Source organism: Entelurus aequoreus, linkage group LG16 (assembly GCF_033978785.1).
Source record: "Entelurus aequoreus isolate RoL-2023_Sb linkage group LG16, RoL_Eaeq_v1.1, whole genome shotgun sequence".
Lineage (NCBI taxonomy): Eukaryota > Metazoa > Chordata > Actinopteri > Syngnathiformes > Syngnathidae > Entelurus > Entelurus aequoreus.
Window position 1 is genome coordinate 48,436,494 of NC_084746.1, and position 19,259 is coordinate 48,455,752.

The following is a 19,259-nucleotide window of genomic DNA, read 5'->3' on the forward strand; positions in this document are numbered from 1 at the left end:
ATGACCTAAATTAAAAACTGCTGTCATCACTGGTAGGCAGAAGGGTAAGTGCTTAGTCCTGATCCTTGTGCTCCCTACCTCTCCCAGTATGAATGTTTACTTCATTGTTCAGTGCTTCTGTTTCCAGTAGGAGAACACAACTCATGTTGGTGTGCTTTTTCAATACATGCTTGAGTTGAATAAATGGAAACGGCCCTCCACAATTTTGTTCGTTTGTATTTTAGATTTTGGGGTGAACTGCCTATTTTTAGTGAGAGAAAATGTTGTTTCTCCTACCTATTGTAGGAGTGGTCACAGAACCATTGTTCAGCATGAAGCAAATAAATTGCAGGTTAAAAAGTTTACCCCCGTGAAAAAAATGTAATGCCCTCACTTAGATGTTTTTCTGCAGCTGGGTCTGTTGATGCAGAACGACTGGTTGTCCTCCTTAAAAACGTCTCGGCAGACGTCGTCATTGTTTTATCCGATGTGACCGCTTGTTGTCACCTGTTACTCACAGAATTGCATTACAAAATGGTACAGAATAAATGATGTGTTTATTTTTTGTCACAGTTTAGACTGGATTTGTTCGGTTCAGTTCAGTTTCAGTTTATTTCGAGCATGCATACGACACAATGTAATGCATCGCACATTTCCAGTTGTTTCATTACAGCACGTCCGAAAAGGAGTAGGAAGAAGCTGAGCTTATTTAATCCTACCCCTTTTCATACCATGGCAATACTATCCAATTTCCTTGTTCTCTGTAACAGATCAGTGAACTAATGAATAAATAATATACCATAGTAAGCAAACAAATATTAAATACATAAATAATATTTGTCACAATAAAAAAAAGAAAAAGACAAAAAAATAAGGGTTCAAGATGTTCTTCATAATTCTTGTTCTGTGTACTTTGTAAACACTTGTAGTTTCAACAGTCTCTTAAACTGAATCATATTGGTGCTTTGTTGGATTGCTTTGGTTAATCCATTCCATAATTTAATTCCACATGCAGATTTACTAATTATTTTAAGTGTTGTACGAGCATACAAATGTTTTAAATGCGATTTTCCTCTAAGGTTGTATTTCTCCTCTTTTGTTGAGAAGAGTTGTTGTACATTCTTGGGTAGCAGATTATAGTTTGCTTTATACATCATTTTAGCTGTTTGCAAATGCACCAAATCGTTGAATTTCAATAATTGTGATTTAATGAATAAAGGGTTTGTATGTTCTCTATATCCAACATTATGTATTATTCTAACTGGTCTTTTTTGGAACACAGTTAGTGAATGAAGCACACATTTGTAGTTGTTTTCCCATATTTCTGCACAATAACTCAGATATGGTAACGCTAGCGAGCAGTAGAGAATATGAAGTAAATTTTGGTCTAGAACAGGGGTCGGCAACCTTTACCACTCAAAGAGCCATTTTGGCAAGTTTCACAAATGAAAGAAAATAATGGGAGCCACAAAAAAAAAAATTAAATTTAAAATGAAAAACACCGCATACAAAGCTTAAATGCTTTGTGCTATGTCAACCAGGGGTCTCCGACACACGCACTTTAATGTGGAAATTTGATGTTAGTGCGGCCCGCGAGTTTTGAATGAATGGCGCTTGATGGCATCATACTTGCCAACCCACTCATTTTAACCCGGGAGACTCCCAAATATCGGGGCGTGATGACACTGCTTTTGGCGCCCTCTACAGCCTGCCCTAACAGTGTACCTGCTCGACCACATGTAGAATGCAGCTTCAGCTTGCTCACGTAAGTGACAGCAAGGCGTAGTACCTCAGCAGCCACACATCTTACACTGACGGTACCAATACCCAGAATCCCATGCAGCCCTAACTCTTCCGCTCAACCAACGCACGGAGAGGGGGGGGGTTTGATGTGTGGGGGATTTGGTGGTAGCGGGGGTGTATAATGTAGACCGGAAGAGTTAGGGCTGCATGGGATTCTGGGTATTGGTTGTGTTGTGTTTATGTTGTGTTACGGTGGGATGTTCTCCAGAAATGTGTTTTTCATTATTTTTTTGGTGTGGGTTCACAGTGTGGCGCATATTTGTAACGTAACAATGTTAAAGTTGTTTGATACGGCTACCGTCAGTGTAAGCTGTGTGGCTGATGAATAAGTATGCTTTGCTGTCTCCTGTGTGTGCAAGTAAAAGCAACATACAACATGTGGCTGGGCTGGCATGCTGTTTGTAAATGCTATAGAGGACAATTACTGCAGTGCAATTAGGGCACTCCCTTTATCTAGTAATTAGAGTGTAAATAGGATTATATTTTCCCTGGGAGTTATCTAAGAGAGACACTGAGATCCATAAGTCTCCTGGGAAAATCGGGGGGGTCGGCAAGTATGTAGCTGAGCCGCATCAGAGTGGTCAAAGAGCCGCATTCGGCTCCGGAGCCGTGGGTTGCCGACCCCTGGTCTAGAACATCCATCCATCCATTTTCTACCGCTTATTCCTGTCGGGGTCGCGGGGGGCGCTGGAGCCTATCTCAGCTACAATCGGGCGGAAGGCGGGGTACACCCTGGACAAGCCGCCACCTCATCGCAGGGCCAACACAGACAGACAACATTCACACTCACATTCACATTGTGGGGCGGCATGGCGTAGTGGGTAGAGCAACCGTGCCAGAAACCTGAGGGTTGCAGGTTCGCTCCCCGCCTCTTACCATCCAAAAATCGCTGCCGTTGTGTCCTTCGGCGGGACACTTTACCCTGTGCCACTCACACCGGTGAATTGAATGATGAATGATAGGTGGTGGTCGGAGGGGCCGTTGGTCAGTCTACCCCAGGGCAGCTGTGGCTATGAAAGTAGCTTACCACCACCAGGTGTGAATGAATGATGGGTTCTACATGTAAAGCGACTTTGGGTACTTAGAAAAGCGCTACATAAATCCCCGGTATTATTATTATTATTATTATTCACACACTAGGGCCAATTTAGTGTTGCCAATCAACCTATTCCCAGGCACCGTGCTGCCTTGAACAGGTTTTGTTTTATTCATTATTGACGTGTTTCTTGCTACTTTATGTTGTATATTTTTTACATGAAATTTCCAATTCATTTTATTATTTATTACGCCCAAAAATGTGTTTTCTTTTACCCTTTCAATGTGTACTCCGTCTATTTGTATTTGTGTTTGACTTTCCCTTCTACTGTTACCAAATAGCATTATTTTAGTTTTACTGCGATTCAAAGACAGTTTGTTTTTGTCAAACCATCTTTTTAATTTGTTCATTTCTTCTGTTATTATTGGGGATTTGGATTTTGTGCACTGCAAACATTTTCCGTGCGGAGGACACAGGAGCAGTGCGCAATTGGGCAGCCACACACCTTAGACCAGTGGTTCTTAACCTGGGTTCGATCGAACCCTAGGGGTTCGGTGAGTCGGGCTCAGGGGAGGTCAAGACACACCCGACTCATCGTGTAAATAAAAACTTCTCCCTATCGGCGTATTACGGGTACAGCAGAAGTCACACTGATTTGCAGGTGTGTAATTTGTGGTGAGTTTATGCACTGTGTTGGTTTTGTTCTTTGAATAAGGTGATGTTCATGCACGGTTCATTTTGTGCACCAGTAAAAAAATATGGTAACACTTTAGTATGGGGAACATATTCACCATTAATTAGTTGCTTATTAACATGCAAATTAGTAACATATTGGCTCTTAACTAGTCATTATTAAGTACTTATTAAAGCCTTATTCGGCATGGCCTTATTATAACCCTAACCCTCTAACCCTGGCCCTAACCCTCTAACCCTAACCCTAACCTCAAACCTAACCAAATAACTCTAAATTAAGTCTTTGTTACTTAGAATATGTTCCCCATACTAAAGTGTTACCAAAAACATATAACGTTGTCTTGAATTTGAAAAAAAACATTTTGTTTTTCACTAAAGAAGGGTTCGGTGAATGCGCATATGAAACTGGTGGGGTTCGGTACCTCCAACAAGGTTAAGAACCACTGCCTTAGAGGGAACATTGGACTGTGGTCGCACAAAATTCTTTAAATTGTTGCAAATGCCCCAGGCTACATCAGTTGAAGCTATATTTACTTTTGGGTTGACGCATTGCGGCGCCAATGATGTCATGTTTTTTTGCACATTCGGGTCACTTCACAGACGCAATCCCTTCATATTAGACATTGCATTTTTTTTTTTTGTAATGTTAACGACTACACAAAAAAATCGGATTTAACAACAAAATCAGAAATGGGAATCATAGCCTAAATGTTGTTGAACAGGAGTTCTTCCCAATGAGATTGAATGCGTTTTTATAGCTCACTTTATAGGTGGGGGAAATAATTGATTTTTAGATGCATCGCAATTCGGAAATTGGCGAATGTAAAATCAATTAGTAGACGTCAATAATCGATAATTTATTTATTGCAAATAAAGTAATGCAGACAGTTCTAAAATTTGTCTGACTGCACCGAGCCACCTCATCAAGAGACCAGCTTCTTTACTTTAGGGCACTTACACTATATTGCCAAAAGTATTTGGCCAACCATCCAAATGATGAGAATCAGGTGTCCTAATCACTTGGCCCGGTGTATAAAATCAAGCACTTAGGCATGGAGACTGTTTCTACAAACATTTGTGAAAGAATGGGCCGCTCTCAGTGATTTCCAGCGTGGAACTGTCATAGGATGCCACCTGAGCAACTAATCCAGTCGTGAAATTTCCTCGCTCCTAAATATTCGAAAGTCAACTTCATTATAGGAAAAGTGAAGAGTTTGGGAACAACAGCAAGTCAGCCACCAAGTGGTAGGCCACGTAAACTGACAAAGAGGGGTCAGCGGATGCTGAAGCGCGTAGAGCAAAGACTTTCTGCACTGTCAGTTGCTACAGAGCTCCAAACTTCATGTGACCTTCCAATTAGCCCACGTACAGTACGCAGAGAGCTTCATGGAATGGGTTTCCATGGCCTTGCAGCTGCATCTAAGCCATACATCACCAAGTCCAATGCAAAGTGTGGGATGCAGTGGACTAGAGGAAGTGTTTTCATGTGCTCTTATCTGAATGACTATCGGCATAAACCACCCATCTCGATCCGAATTTAACTTTGATCCGAATGGTGCGTTTACATGAATGATTATTTCAAATAGGCTTTTAATCCGATTAACTGTGTCCATGTGCACATAGCTAGTGAAGCTCAATTGTTGAAGAGGATTAAAAAGTCACCGTGGTACGCCATCCAGGTTGACAAATCTACTGATATTGACAACCAGGCAATAATACCGTAATTTCCGGACTATAAGCCGCTACTTTTTCCCCTCGTTCTGGTCCCTGCGGCTTACACAAGGGTGCGGCTTATTTACGGCCTGTTCTTCTCCGACACCGACGAAGAAGATTCCGGTGGTTTTAGTACGCAGGAGGAAGATGATGACACAATGATTAAGGACTGACTTTTCATATACCGGTAGGCTGGTTATTTTGATAACGTACAGGCGAGCACTTTGTATTACTTTGCACCGTTGTATTATTTGTACTCTGCACGAATGCTGTTCGCCATGTCAAAGATGTGAAAGTTTGATTGAATGATTGAAAGATTTATTGTTAATAAATGGGACGCTTTGCGTTCCCAAACAGTCATCTCTGTCCCGACAATCCCCTCCGTGGTAGCAGGAACCCCTATATCAGGGGTCACCAACGCGGTGCCCGCGGGCACCAGGTAGCCCATAAGGACCAGATGAGTAGCCCGCTGGCCTGTTCTAAAAATAGCTCAAATAGCAGCACTTACCAGTGAGCTGCCTCTATTTTTTAAATTGTATTTATTTACTAGCAAGCTGGTCTCGCTTTGCTTGACATTTTTAATTCTAAGAGAGACAAAACTCAAATAGAATTTGAAAATCCAAGAAAATATTTTAAAGACTTGGTCTTCACTTGTTTAAATACATTCATTAATTTTTTTACTTTGCTTCTTATAACTTTCAGAAAGACAATTTTAGAGAAAAAATACAACTTTAAAAATGATTTTAGGATTTTTAAACACATATACCTTTTTACCTTTTGAATTCCTTCCTCATCTTTCCTGACAATTTAAATCAATGTTCAAGTATTTTTCTTTTTTTTTATTGTAAAGAATAATAAATACATTTTGATTTAATTCTTCATTTTAGCTTCTGTTTTTTCGACAAAGAATATTTGTGAAATTTTTTTTGAAACTTATTATGATTAAAATTCAAAAAAATTATTCTGTCAAATCTAGAAAATCTGTAGAATCAAATTTACATATTATTTCAAAGTCTTTTGAATTTATTTTAAAATTTTTGTTCTGGAATTTCTAGAAGAAATAATGATTTGTCTTTGTTAGAAATATAGCTTGGTCCAATTTGTTATATATTCCAACAAAGTGTAGATTGGATTTTAACCTATTTAAAACATGTCATCAAAATTCTAAAATTAATCTTAATCAGGAAAAATTACTAATGATGTTCCATAAATTCTTTTTAAAAGTTTTTCTCTTCTTTTTTTCGGTTGAATTTTGAATTTTAAAGAGTCGAAATTGAAGATAAACTATGTTTCAAAATTTAATTGTCATTTTTTTCGTGTTTTCTCCTCTTTTAAACCGTTCAATTAAGTGTAAATATAATTAATTATTAATAATAACGTTAAAGGTAAATCGAGCAAATTGGCTATTTCTGGCAATTTATTTAAGTGTGTATCAAACTGGTAGCCCTTCGCATTAATCACTACCCAAGAAGTAGCTCTTGGTTTCAAAAAGGTTGGTGACCCCTGCCCTATATACTACGGTAATTACACATCAAAACCCTGCGGCTTATAGTCGGGTGCGGCTTATATATGGAGCAATCTGTATTTTCCCCTAAATTTAGCTGGTGCGGCTTATAGTCCGGAAATTACGGTACTTGTTTATGTGCGATATCTTTATGAGGATATGTTATGTGTACTGATGTTGCCAACCAACACTACAGGCGCAGAACTATTCAAGTCTCTGAATGATTATATATCAGAAAAACTAAATTGGTCCTTTTGTGTCGGCGGGTGCACGGCTTGAGCTGCTTCTATGACCTGACTGGTCTAACAACCCGAAAAATGTCAGATGATCTTCACAACGTACTGAAATATGTTGTTGAAGTTATTAACCGTATCAAGGTGCATGCTGGAGCCTGCAGTGCCTCAGACTGGAAGTCTCTGCAGAGAGTGGTGACGACGGCGGAAAAGATCATCAGGACTCCTCTTCCTCCTATCCAGGAGATGGCAAAAAGCCGCTGCCTGACCAGGGCTCAGAAAATCTGCAGAGACTCCTCCCACCCCCACCAAGGACTGTTTTCACTGCTGGACTCTAGAAAGGGGTTCCGCAGCCTCCGTAGCAGAACCTCCAGGTTCTGTAACAGCTTCTTTCCTCAGGCCATAAGACTCTTGAACGCATCATTATAATCCCCTCAATTCCCCCCAATAACGGATTAACTCGCTGGAATATAAAGACAATATAACATACATCCATAAACGTGGACGCATATACAAAAGTGCAATATATTTATCTGTACAGTAATCTATTTATTTACACTACCGTTCAAAAGTTTGGGGTCACATTGAAATGTCCTTATTTTTGAAGGATGCCACAAGTCCCGCCGCGTTCCACCCGAGCCCAGGGGTGCCAGGAGGCGCCCAGCATGGCCAGGACGCACCCAGCAAAGTCACAGGGGAAGTGGGGTAGAAAAGTGGGGAAAGTCTGGGAAAAGTCATGAAAATGAACAAAAATCACACCCAGGTTCGAGTGCCACAAGTCCCGCCGCGTTCCACCCGAGCCCAGGGGTGCCAGGAGGCGCCCAGCATGGCCAGGACGCACCCAGCAAAGTCACAGGGGAAGTGGGGTAGAAAAGTGGGGAAAGTCTGGAAAAATTCCCGGAAGTGATCAAAAATCACACCCAGGTTTGAGTGCCACAAGTCCCGCCGCGTTTCCACCCGAGCCCAGGGGTGCCAGGAGGCGCCCGGCATGGCCAGGACGCACCCAGCAAAGTCACATGGGAAGTGGGGTAGAAAAGTGGGGAAAGTCTGGAAAAAGTCATGAAAATGAGCAAAAATCACACCCAGGTTCGAGTGCAGCAAGTCCCGCAGCAGGTCACCCGAGTCCAGGGGTGCCAGGATGCGCCCAGCATGGCCAGGACGCACCCAGCAAAGTCACAGGGGAAGTGGAGTAGAAAAGTGGGGAAAGTCTGGAAAAATTCCCGGAAGTGATCAAAAATCACACCCAGGTTTGAGTGCCACAAGTCCCGCCGCGTTTCCACCCGAGCCCAGGGGTGCCAGGAGGCGCCCAGCATGGCCAGGACGCACCCAGCAAAGTCACAGGGGAAGTGGTGTAGAAAAGTGGGGAAAGTCTGGAAAAATTCCCGGAAGTGATCAAAAATCACACCCAGGTTTGAGTGCCACAAGTCCCGCCGCGTTTCCACCCGAGCCCAGGGGTGCCAGGAGGCGCCCGGCATGGCCAGGACGCACCCAGCAAAGTCACATGGGAAGTGGGGTAGAAAAGTGGGGAAAGTCTGGAAAAAGTCATGAAAATGAGCAAAAATCACACCCAGGTTCGAGTGCAGCAAGTCCCGCAGCAGGTCACCCGAGTCCAGGGGTGCCAGGATGCGCCCAGCATGGCCAGGACGCACCCAGCAAAGTCACAGGGGAAGTGGAGTAGAAAAGTGGGGAAAGTCTGGAAAAATTCCCGGAAGTGATCAAAAATCACACCCAGGTTTGAGTGCCACAAGTCCCGCCGCGTTTCCACCCGAGCCCAGGGGTGCCAGGAGGCGCCCAGCATGGCCAGGACGCACCCAGCAAAGTCACAGGGGAAGTGGGGTAGAAAAGTGGGGAAAGTCTGGAAAAAGTCATGAAAATGAGCAAAAATCACACCCAGGTTCGAGTGCAGCAAGTCCCGCCGCGTTCCACCCGAGCCCAGGGGTGCCAGGAGGTGCCCAGCATGGCCAGGACGCACCCAGCAAAGTCACAGGGGAAGTGGGGTAGAAAAGTGGGGAAAGTCTGGGAAAAGTCGTGAAAATGAGCAAAAATCACACCCAGGTTCGAGTGCCACAAGTCCAGCAGCAGGTCACCCGAGTCCAGGGGTGCCAGGATGCGCCCAGCATGGCCAGGACGCACCCAGCAAAGTCACAGGGGAAGTGGGGAATTTTTTCTAAGTACCAAATCGAAAGAGGGTAAAAAGCACCTCTTTTTACCTTCTCTCGATCAGACACTTAGAAAAAAAACGGAGAAAAAAAAAAATTCACTTTTCAATGAAGATAACTTTAAACTAGTCTTAACTTAAAAAAAGAAATACACTCTATACATTGCTAATGTGGTAAAAGACTATTCTAGCTGCAAATGTCTGGTTTTTGGTGCAATATCTACATAGGTGTATAGAGGCCCATTTCCAGCAACTATCACTCCAGTGTTCAAATGGTACAATGTGTTTGCTCATTGGCTCAGAAGGCTAATTGATGATTAGAAAACCCTTGTGCAATCATGTTCACACATCTGAAAACAGTTTAGCTCGTTACAGAAGCTACAAAACTGACCTTCCTTTGAGCAGATTGAGTTTCTGGAGCATCACATTTGTGGGCTCAATTAAACGCTCAAAATGGCCAGAAAAAGAGAACTTTCATCTGAAACTCGACAGTCTATTCTTGTTCTTAGAAATGAAGGCTATTCCACAAAATTGTTTGGGTGACCCCAAACTTTTGAACGGTAGTGTATATCTGCACCTTATCGCTCTTTTATCCTGCACTACCACGAGCTAATGCAACAAAATTTCGTTCTTATCTGTACTGTAAAGTTAAAATTTGAATGACAAAAAAAAAGGAAGTCTAAGACTGGTGTGCTTAACTCCCGCCTGATTGAGCAGCTATGTGAGGAGATGGTTGCCGAGCACAAACATCGCACTCTTACACAACGAAATAAAATGGCTATCCAGAGGAAGATCACTGGCCAGAGTGTTTGAGTTACAAGAGCCGCTGCATAGATATTTCCGGAAAAAATAGTCGCCGTTGGCGGCTCATTTTAGTGTCAGGGAATGGGTCGCCAATCTATCTTACTTTAGCGACATATTCAATCTGCTCAACGAACTTAAATTGTCACTGCAGGGAAAACTAACGACAGTGTTCAAGTTGGTCGATAAAATAGCAGCATTCAGAGCCAAACTGGAATTGTGGAGGGCGGCGAGTGGACGTGGGGATATTTGACATGTTTCAAACATTAGCCGGGATTTTGGATGACATGTCACCTGGGCCAGCACTCTGGCGACCACCTGTCTGTCCTGTTACAAGTTTGGGCGCAACTTCCCAACCAAAAAATATATACGAACTGCGAATTAATGGTATCCGCGACCCGTTTGCGACTAAACCTGGCGAATTGAGCATGTCTGTGCAACAAGAGGATCAGCTGCTGGGGATTGCAAATGATGGCGACCATTAGGGTTGTACGGTATACCGGTATTAGTATAGTACCGCGATACTAATGAATCATTTTCGGTACTATATCGCCTCTGAAACGTACCTGTCCTGCACCCCCCCGCGCCCGCGCTGTCGTCACGTTGTGTCATTGCTGGTTTACGAGCAGACGAGCATGTTCGGCAGCGCACAATCATAGAGTACTTACAAGCAGACACAGTGTGTAGGCAGAAAAGGGAGAACGGACGCATTTTGGCTTAAAAACTAGCGATAAAGGTGAAGTTATAACACTGAAACACCCTCAGGAAGAGGTGCTTTAAGACATGGCTAGCTAGCAGCGGTTAACGTCCATCCGCCCTCGGCAGTGTTTGGGCTACTTCTAAATCACTAATCCTTGCCTCCATGGCAACAAATAAAGTAAGTTTCTTACAAGAGTCATCCCTGCAGGGCGAGGAATAGTTAAACATGCTTCACTACACACCGTAGCTCTTTAAATATATATTTACAGCCAAAATCTGAAATTAGTCCCTTCTTGGAGTTCAATGACACTAGTCTCACCTCCCATGTTGTGGGACACCTTGAAGGTTGTTTTAAGAGGGGTAATTATAGCAATACCTTCCAGTGTTTCCCACACATTCCACCACGAAAGAATTAAGGCCGCCACAAAGAGATTTTTCGGCTTTTTTTTTGGCCAGTCCAGCTTCTCAGGCAAATCATAAATGCCCATATCGGCTGTTCAGATTTACTTTACAAAAGAGAAGTGTAGGATCAAGATTTTTGGAGCTCTTTGTTCAGCGGATCAGATGTTTGATGAAGCTTTGTGTCTATCTACCACCACTACTGTTTTATGTTTATTTGTTACTGACTGTGGCAGGACACCTCTGCCTCTGTTTCACTTTATGTTGCTGGTAAATAATATGGTTGTAGTAGTAGGCTAAAGTGAAATTATTTAGTATGCACTAATTAAAGGGGCAGAGCTTTAAGAGACATTTTAGCTTTTATATTTTTATAAGATGTATTTTTTGTAAGAACCACAATTAATAAATATATTTCAGTGAATAAATTATTGTTCAAATCTGTATATAAATATGTACATAAAGTGTAATTATATTGTAAAATGGATGGATGGATGGACGTTTAAAACAAAACTGTTATTATTAATTAGTAAGTATACATTTTTTTAGCCTTTTTAGAGAAAATCATATCATTGTAGTAAATTGTGCAAATTACTCGATGATGTCATGGTGACCACGCCCATGGCCACGCCCCCACCGCCACAGGTATCTTGGCAGTTTATGGGAAACACTATTTACAGGAGACCCACTTGACTGACAAGGAGCATGTAAAACTAAGAAGAACGGGCTTCACTAATTTTCTTATTTCTTCATATAAATCAGGACATAGGAGAGGAGTTGCTATCCTCATCTCAAATAAGCTACATTTTGAAAAAGTATTTGAATTTGGTGATAAGGAGGGTAGATTTATTTTAGTAAAGGGAAATATAGATGGGAACCTTATTGAATGTCTATGCACCCCTCGGGAGTGATATTAGTTTCTTCCAAAAAATCAGCAGTATTATGGTAACGGAAACCAAAGGTCTTTTCGTCTTTACAGCCAAAATTGGCCTCATCTAGTATAAAAAAATCATAACACTAAGCCCCTATATAAGAAAGTAAACACACTTTTTGAGGAAGTAGGCTTAACTGACATATGGCGAGACCTTTTCCGTGACAGAAGGAATTATACTTATTTCTCTGCTCCCCACTCTCTTTATACAAGAATAGATTATTTTCTAACATTTGCGAAGGATAAAGACAAAATATATACTTGTGAAATTGGGACAATAGACCTAAGTGACCATGCACCAATATACTTGTCATGAGTGCAAAAAATAATACATGGAAACTAAATTCAAGTCTGCTGAATGACCTATTCTTTAAGGCACAAATTAAATCTGAAATTAGTCTCTTCTTGGAGTTCAATGACACTGGTCTCACCTCCCATGTTATGGGACACCTTGAAGGCTGTTTTAAGAGGGATAATTAGAGCAATATCTTCATATTGGAAAACAAGTAATAATACAAAATCAGATTACTTAAAAAAAAATAAGTAAAGGAATTAAACAGAAAACAAATTAAATTTGGCACAGATTACATTAAGGGAAATTAGAAATATTAGAAATTAAATTACCGTATTTTCCGCACTATAAGGCGCACCTAAAAACCTCCAATTTTCTCAAAAGCTGACAGTGCGCCTTATAATCCGGTGCGCCTTATATATGGACCAATATTGAGCCACAACGGGTCTCGCAACTACGGGATGCATAACGTAACCCCAGCCTCTACTGTAGCGTCTATTCTATGCGCCTTATAATGTGGTGCGCCTTATATATGAACAAAGTTTTCAAATAGGCCATTCATTGAAGGTGCGCCTTATAATCCGGTGCGCCTTATAGTGCGGAAAATACGGTAATAATTTGGCCACACAAGAAATATAAAAAGTGTAATGTTTCTGAAACAGTGACACTATGAAAGTGGCTCTAAGCCTATGAAAATATTGGCCTGGAAACTGAAGAAAAAAAAACACAATTCATAAAATTAGGGATCCAAGAACAAAAGTGAAAAAAACTAAACGAAATTCAGGAGGCTTTTGAAATTTCTTATAAAACCTTATACTCCGAGGTCTGTAGTAGGAGTGTAACCCAAATTGATAGCTTCCTGAACTCCCTAGATTGACCTACTCTACATGAAGAACAACATCAAATAATGTCTGCAGATATAACTGAAGATGAATTCAAAGTTGCAATTAGTATGCTTAAATTAAGTACATCGCAAGGATCGGACGGATACACGGCAGAGTGGTATAAGGAATTTGAAAAATAATTCATACCTGTTTTACGGCCCACACTGAATTGGGCTTTAAAAAATGGCATAAACGCCATCTAGCTGGAAGGAGGCGATTATTTCCGCTATACCAAAGGGAGGCAAGGATAGAATTGAGAGTGGATCTTACAGGCCAATATCTGTTCTCAATGTAGATTATAAACTATTTACCTCCATCACGATTAGAAGAGTTCTTACCTATCAAACAGGTTTTATACATCAACGCCAAACACCAGACAATATAAGAAATACACTACATATTATGGATCAAATACAAAGAAAAACAATTGAAGCAATTGTTATAAGTGTAGATGCTGAAAAGGCCTTAGATTCGGTCAACTGGAATTTTCATTACAGACTTCTACATAGATTTGGCCTCCAGGATACAAATATTGAAACCATACAGATGCATTTAACAATCCTACTGCTAGGATTAAAGTCAATAGATATCTATCAAATAGTTTTCCCTTAGAAAGGCGGTCTAGACAGGGCTGTGCATGGTCACCATTACTCTTTGCATTATATCTGAAGCCACTACCTCGGTCCATTAGACAAAATGAAGACATCAAGGGAATTATTACTAAAAGAAGAGAGTATAAATTGGCCTGTTAGGCGGATGACATTTTGATCTACCTGGGGCACCCAACATACTCTCTTCTTAAAATAATGCAACATTTGAACAGTATGGTCAATTATCAGGATATAAAATAAAAAACCCAGCTACTCTCATATAATCATAGCCCACCGGGAGAAATCAGAAGCAGTTACCACTTGGCATGGAAAACAGAGTCTTTTAAAGGCCTACTGAAAGCCACTACTACCGACCACGCAGTCTGACAGTTTATATATCAATGATGAAATCTTAACATTGCAACACATGCCAATAACGGCCGGGTTAACTTAAAAAGTGCAATTTTAAATTTCCCGCTAAACTTCCGGTTGAAAAACTCCTTTGGATGTGACGTATGCGCGTGACGTCACGACGGCAACGGAAGTATTCGTACCCGATGTGTCACCATACAAAAAGCTCTGTTTTCATCGAACAATTCCCCAGTATTCTGGACATCTGTGTTGGTGAATCTTTTGCAATTTGTTTAATGAACAATGGAGACTGCAAAGAAGAAAGCTGTAGGTGGGATCGGTGTATTAGCGGCTGGCTGTAGCAACACATCAAGGAGTACTTACTTGGATAGCAGACGCGCTCGCCGATGCTAGCCGCCACCGCATCTGTGATCGGGTGAAGTCCTTCGTCGCGCCGTCGATCGCTGGAACGCAGGTGAGCACGGGTGTTGATGAGCAGATGAGGGCTGGCTGGCGTAGGTGGAGCGCTAATGTTTTTATCATAGCTCTGTGAGGTCCGGTTGCTAAGTTGCTAAGTTAGCTTCAGCGTCGTTAGCAACAGCATTGTTAAGCTTTGCCAGGCTGAGAATTACTAACCGTGTAGTCACATGTCCATGGTTTAATAGTATTGTTGATCTTCTGTCTATCCTTCCAGTCAGGGATTTATTTATTTTGTTTCTATCTGCATTGGAACCAGATGCTATCACGTTAGCTCAGTAGCGATTATGTCACGCCCCAAAGGCCTGATTTTATTTTCTCGAATTGGTGATTGTAATGTGTAAGAAAAATCACTCCCTATATGTTTATAGTTTTTTCGATGTACACTACCGTTCAAAAGTTTGGGGTCACCCAAACAATTTTGTGGAATAGCCTTCATTTCGAAGAACAAGAATAGACTGTCGAGTTTCAGATGAAAGTTCTCTTTTTCTGGCCATTTTGAGCGTTTAATTGACCCCACAAATGTGATGCTCCAGAAACTCAATCTGCTCAAAGGAAGGTCAGTTTTGTAGCTTCTGTAACGAGCTAAAGTGTTTTCAGATGTGTGAACATGATTGCACAAGGGTTTTCTAATCATCAATTAGCCTTCTGAGCCAATGAGCAAACACATTGTACCATTAGAACACTGGAGTGATAGTTGCTGGAAATGGGCCTCTATACACCTATGTGGTAATTGCACCAAAAACCAGACATTTGCAGCTAGAATAGTCATTTACCACATTAGCAATGTATAGAGTGTATTTCTTTCAAGTTAAGACTAGTTTAAAGTTATCTTCATTGAAAAGTACAGTGCTTTTCCTTCAAAAATAAGGACATTTCAATGTGACCCCAAACTTTTGAACGGTAGTGTATTTATTTACTATCTGTTCATATTCTTTTTTTTATTTTATTTTTTTATTTAAATAATTTTTTGGGATTTCTTTAGTTTTTTCTCTTTTTTGGGGGGGGGGGTGTGACATCGTTGGGATATAAACAAAAAAATATTATTTTGACATTTAAAGTTAAAGTTAAAGTACCAATGATTGTCACACACACACTAGGTGTGGTGAGATTATCCTCTGCATTTGACCCATCCCCATGTTCACCCCCTGGGAGGTGAGGGGAGCAGTGAGCAGCAGCGGTGGCTGCGCCCGGAAATCATCTTAGGTGATTTAACCCCCAATTCCAACGCTTGATGCTGAGTGCCAAGCAGGGAGGTAATGTGTCCCGTTTTTATCGTCTTTGGTATGACTCGGCCGGGGTTTGAACTCACGACCTACCGATCTCAGGGCGGACACTCTAACCACAAGGCCACTGAGCAGGCTTAGGGCAGACGATATATGTATTATGTATGCAAATATGATGCAATGGATAAGAATATCTGAGGCTGGACGTAAATAAAAACTATCCATCCATCCATCCATTTTCTACCGCTTGTCCCGTTAAATTACAAAAAACAAACATTTTGACAGATTTTTGAGCGCCGTGTGTAATATTCTATATTCTCAATGGAACACCAAAGTTTTGGCGTTGCTTGCTTGTACTGTACTTGCTGGCGTCATTTATTGAACAGGGGCTGTCAGGTAACAGTCCACTCGTATCTCTTATGTGTGAGTGCCATCTACTGCTCACACTTACAATTGCACGATGGACCAAGTAAAATTGTTTTGAGGTCTGTAGGCACAACCAGAATCAATGCGTACATTATGCGCACCGGGTTATAAGGCGCACTGTCGATTTTTGAGAAAATGAAACGATATTAAGTGCACCTTATAGTCCGATAAATAACCCAATTTGAACCCAACTGCTAGTTCAGAAAAGGACAAACCCCTTATTTGAGTTATTTCAACTCAACATTTTGGGTTAATTTCTTCAACCCAACTTTTGCATTGAATTATTTAACCAAAAAGTTGAGTTATGATAACTTAATGTTGGGTTATTCCCAACCAAACTATTGGGTTGAATTATTTAAACCCAAAAGTTGAGTTGTGCTAACTCAATGTTGGTTGATTCATAACCCAGTTGGGTTGAGTTGGTTGATTCTGAACTGGGTTGAATTCATTTAACACAAAAGCTGAGTTATGCTCACTACAATTTTGGGTTATTCCAAACCCAACTATTGGGTTGCGCAATTTAGCTCTCCTTGACCCAATAGTTGGTTAAAAATGATACATTTTACTGCTAGTTTGTCCTACTCCTTCCCAATTACTGATCAAAATTATTTTTGAGCGCTGTGTGTAATATTCTATATTCTCAATGAAACAGGAGCTGTCAGCTAACAGTCCACTCGTATCTCTTATGTGTGAGTGCCATCTACTGCTCACACTTATCATTGCACGATGGACCAAGTAAAATTGTTTCGAGGTCTGTAGGCACAACCGGAATGAATGCGTACATTATGCGCACCGGGTTATAAGGCGCACTGTCGATTTTTGAGAAAATTAAATGATATTAAGAGCACCTTATAGTCCGATAAATATGACATTTTGCATGAAAAAACGTAGACAACTTTTTTTCCCTGCTTTATAGACGAGACCCCAAGTTTCGATGCCATCTTCTGAACGTGGTTGTGACAACAAACCACATTCATAGGCAGTCCCGTTATAATGTGTTAGTGAGCAAAGGCGAACAGGTAACACCAAATCTACTGCATGGATGCATGGGAAACAGGAGGTTGTCGATCGTCTAATCTAGCCTGAACCGGCCTGCGATTCATCAAATCAACATGATGGATAGCGATTCAAGCCAAAACATTTTAACAGCAAAGGGTTATTATTGACGTCGTAAATCAAGAAAGAAGTGGTTCCATTTCCAACAGGACTTTGCCCCCTGCTGGCCATTACACAGAATAAAGTAGAGGACAGCCGCCAGCTAAATCCTCTCTGCTCTGCGGCCTATGGGCCTTCATTGATCTATTATTGATGAACCAACCTGTCCAGGATTCTCTCTGGCGCTCCCTTCATTACCAGAATGTGACCGGCAGGATTGTCCTCCACTTCGTGGACGGAGAGCTCGGAGGAAAAAGAAGATGACAATTAGATGGGATCCAGTGAGAAGATCAATCAATCAAAAATAACAGTATGGGGGTTTATAGAATAAACATAAAGTCGATTTAATACGTAATTAAACAAGTTAAATGTTTACAACTGTAATTTATTTACTCTAGGAGACACTGGGAAGAGCACAGGGAGAAATAATTACATCTATTGAAGTTCATTTAAAGTGGGAAGGAAGGGTTTCACTTAAATCGACTGCTCGTGCCTGTGAGTCCACTTAAAGAGGCATAGACCATGGTCGCATTTTATTCAGCAACCTTTCGATTAAATGAATTGTGACCATAAATGGAGTCCATCTAAACCAAGGGTGTCCAAACCCGGGCCCGCGGGCCAAATGCGGCCTGCCGGCATCTTCAGTTTGGCCCCGCCAGACGACGGCTTGAGTTCAGTTTAAATGAGCAACCTGGCCGTGCTTTCATATTAAATGTAAATAGCCAGGGGTCTGACAGGTGGCAAAGTGTCACCATCTTGTGGACAATGTGGGAAACTCAGGTCAGTGACTGTAAAATGTGTACTTTCTTGACATTACAAGTACAGCATTTACATTGTGACCCAATCTAAACAACCTTTCTTAGTCAGCCACACACATGGTCACACATAACAACATGCTCACTGCACTTCGTGGATACTATTTAAAAAAAACACATCACCCATTAAAATAAAAAACATTCGAAATTACACCTATTTAGTTAAATCCATTGCAAGGCATGATGGGAAAAATGCAAAACACTCTCTCCACACTTATCCATGTTTGACTTTTAGCTGCTTGATATTTTTGATTGATTACAAAGCTTTAAAGATGCCATCACGGAAGTAAACAAGGTAGGAGTTCAACTTTCACATACTCTTAATATCTAATTATAATAATTAATCATTATATATCCATTATATTATTATAATATGTACAATATGAATATATGAATATATATATTTATATATATATACACACATATATATATATATATATATATATATATATATATATATATATATATATATATATATATATATATAAACACATATATATATATATACATATATATATACATATATACATATATATATATACATATATATATACATATATATATACATATATATATACATATATATATATATACATATATATATATATACATATATATATATATATATATATATATATATATATATATATATATATATATATATATATATATATATATATATATATATACATATATATACATATATACATATATACATATATATATATATACATATATATATATATATACATATATACATATATATATGGGACAGTTTGTAGTACCTGGTACTTGACTGTACTCTAATACGGGACAGTTTGTAGTACCTGGTACTTGACTGTACTCTATTATTGGGACAGTTTGTAGTATCTGGTACTTGACTATACTGTAATTTGGGACAGTTTGTAGTACATGGTACTTGACTGAACTGCTTTACGGGACAGTTTGTAGTACCTGGTACTTGACTGTAATATGGGACAGAATTATTGCTACGTTGCAGTACCTGGTTTTTGACTATACAGTAATACCGGACAGTTTGTAGTACCTGGTGCTTGACTGTACTGTAAAATGGGACAGTTTGTAGTACCTGGTATTTG

At 40.4% G+C, this 19,259-nt stretch overlaps 1 protein-coding gene across 3 annotated transcripts in view; it reads right to left on the bottom strand.

Moving 5' to 3' along the window:
* The window catches only part of atp1a2a (ATPase Na+/K+ transporting subunit alpha 2a), a 180,544-nt gene that overhangs the window by 90,760 nt on the left and 70,525 nt on the right, over positions 1-19,259 (bottom strand). For 2 of the 3 annotated variants that reach the window (XM_062023159.1, XM_062023160.1), the window contains one exon: positions 17,511-17,590. In XM_062023159.1, coding sequence (XP_061879143.1) covers positions 17,511-17,590 — 80 coding nt within the window. Of the gene's footprint in view, positions 1-17,510; positions 17,591-19,259 lie in introns of those variants that run through there. The other variant, XM_062023161.1, reaches the window with a different exon arrangement.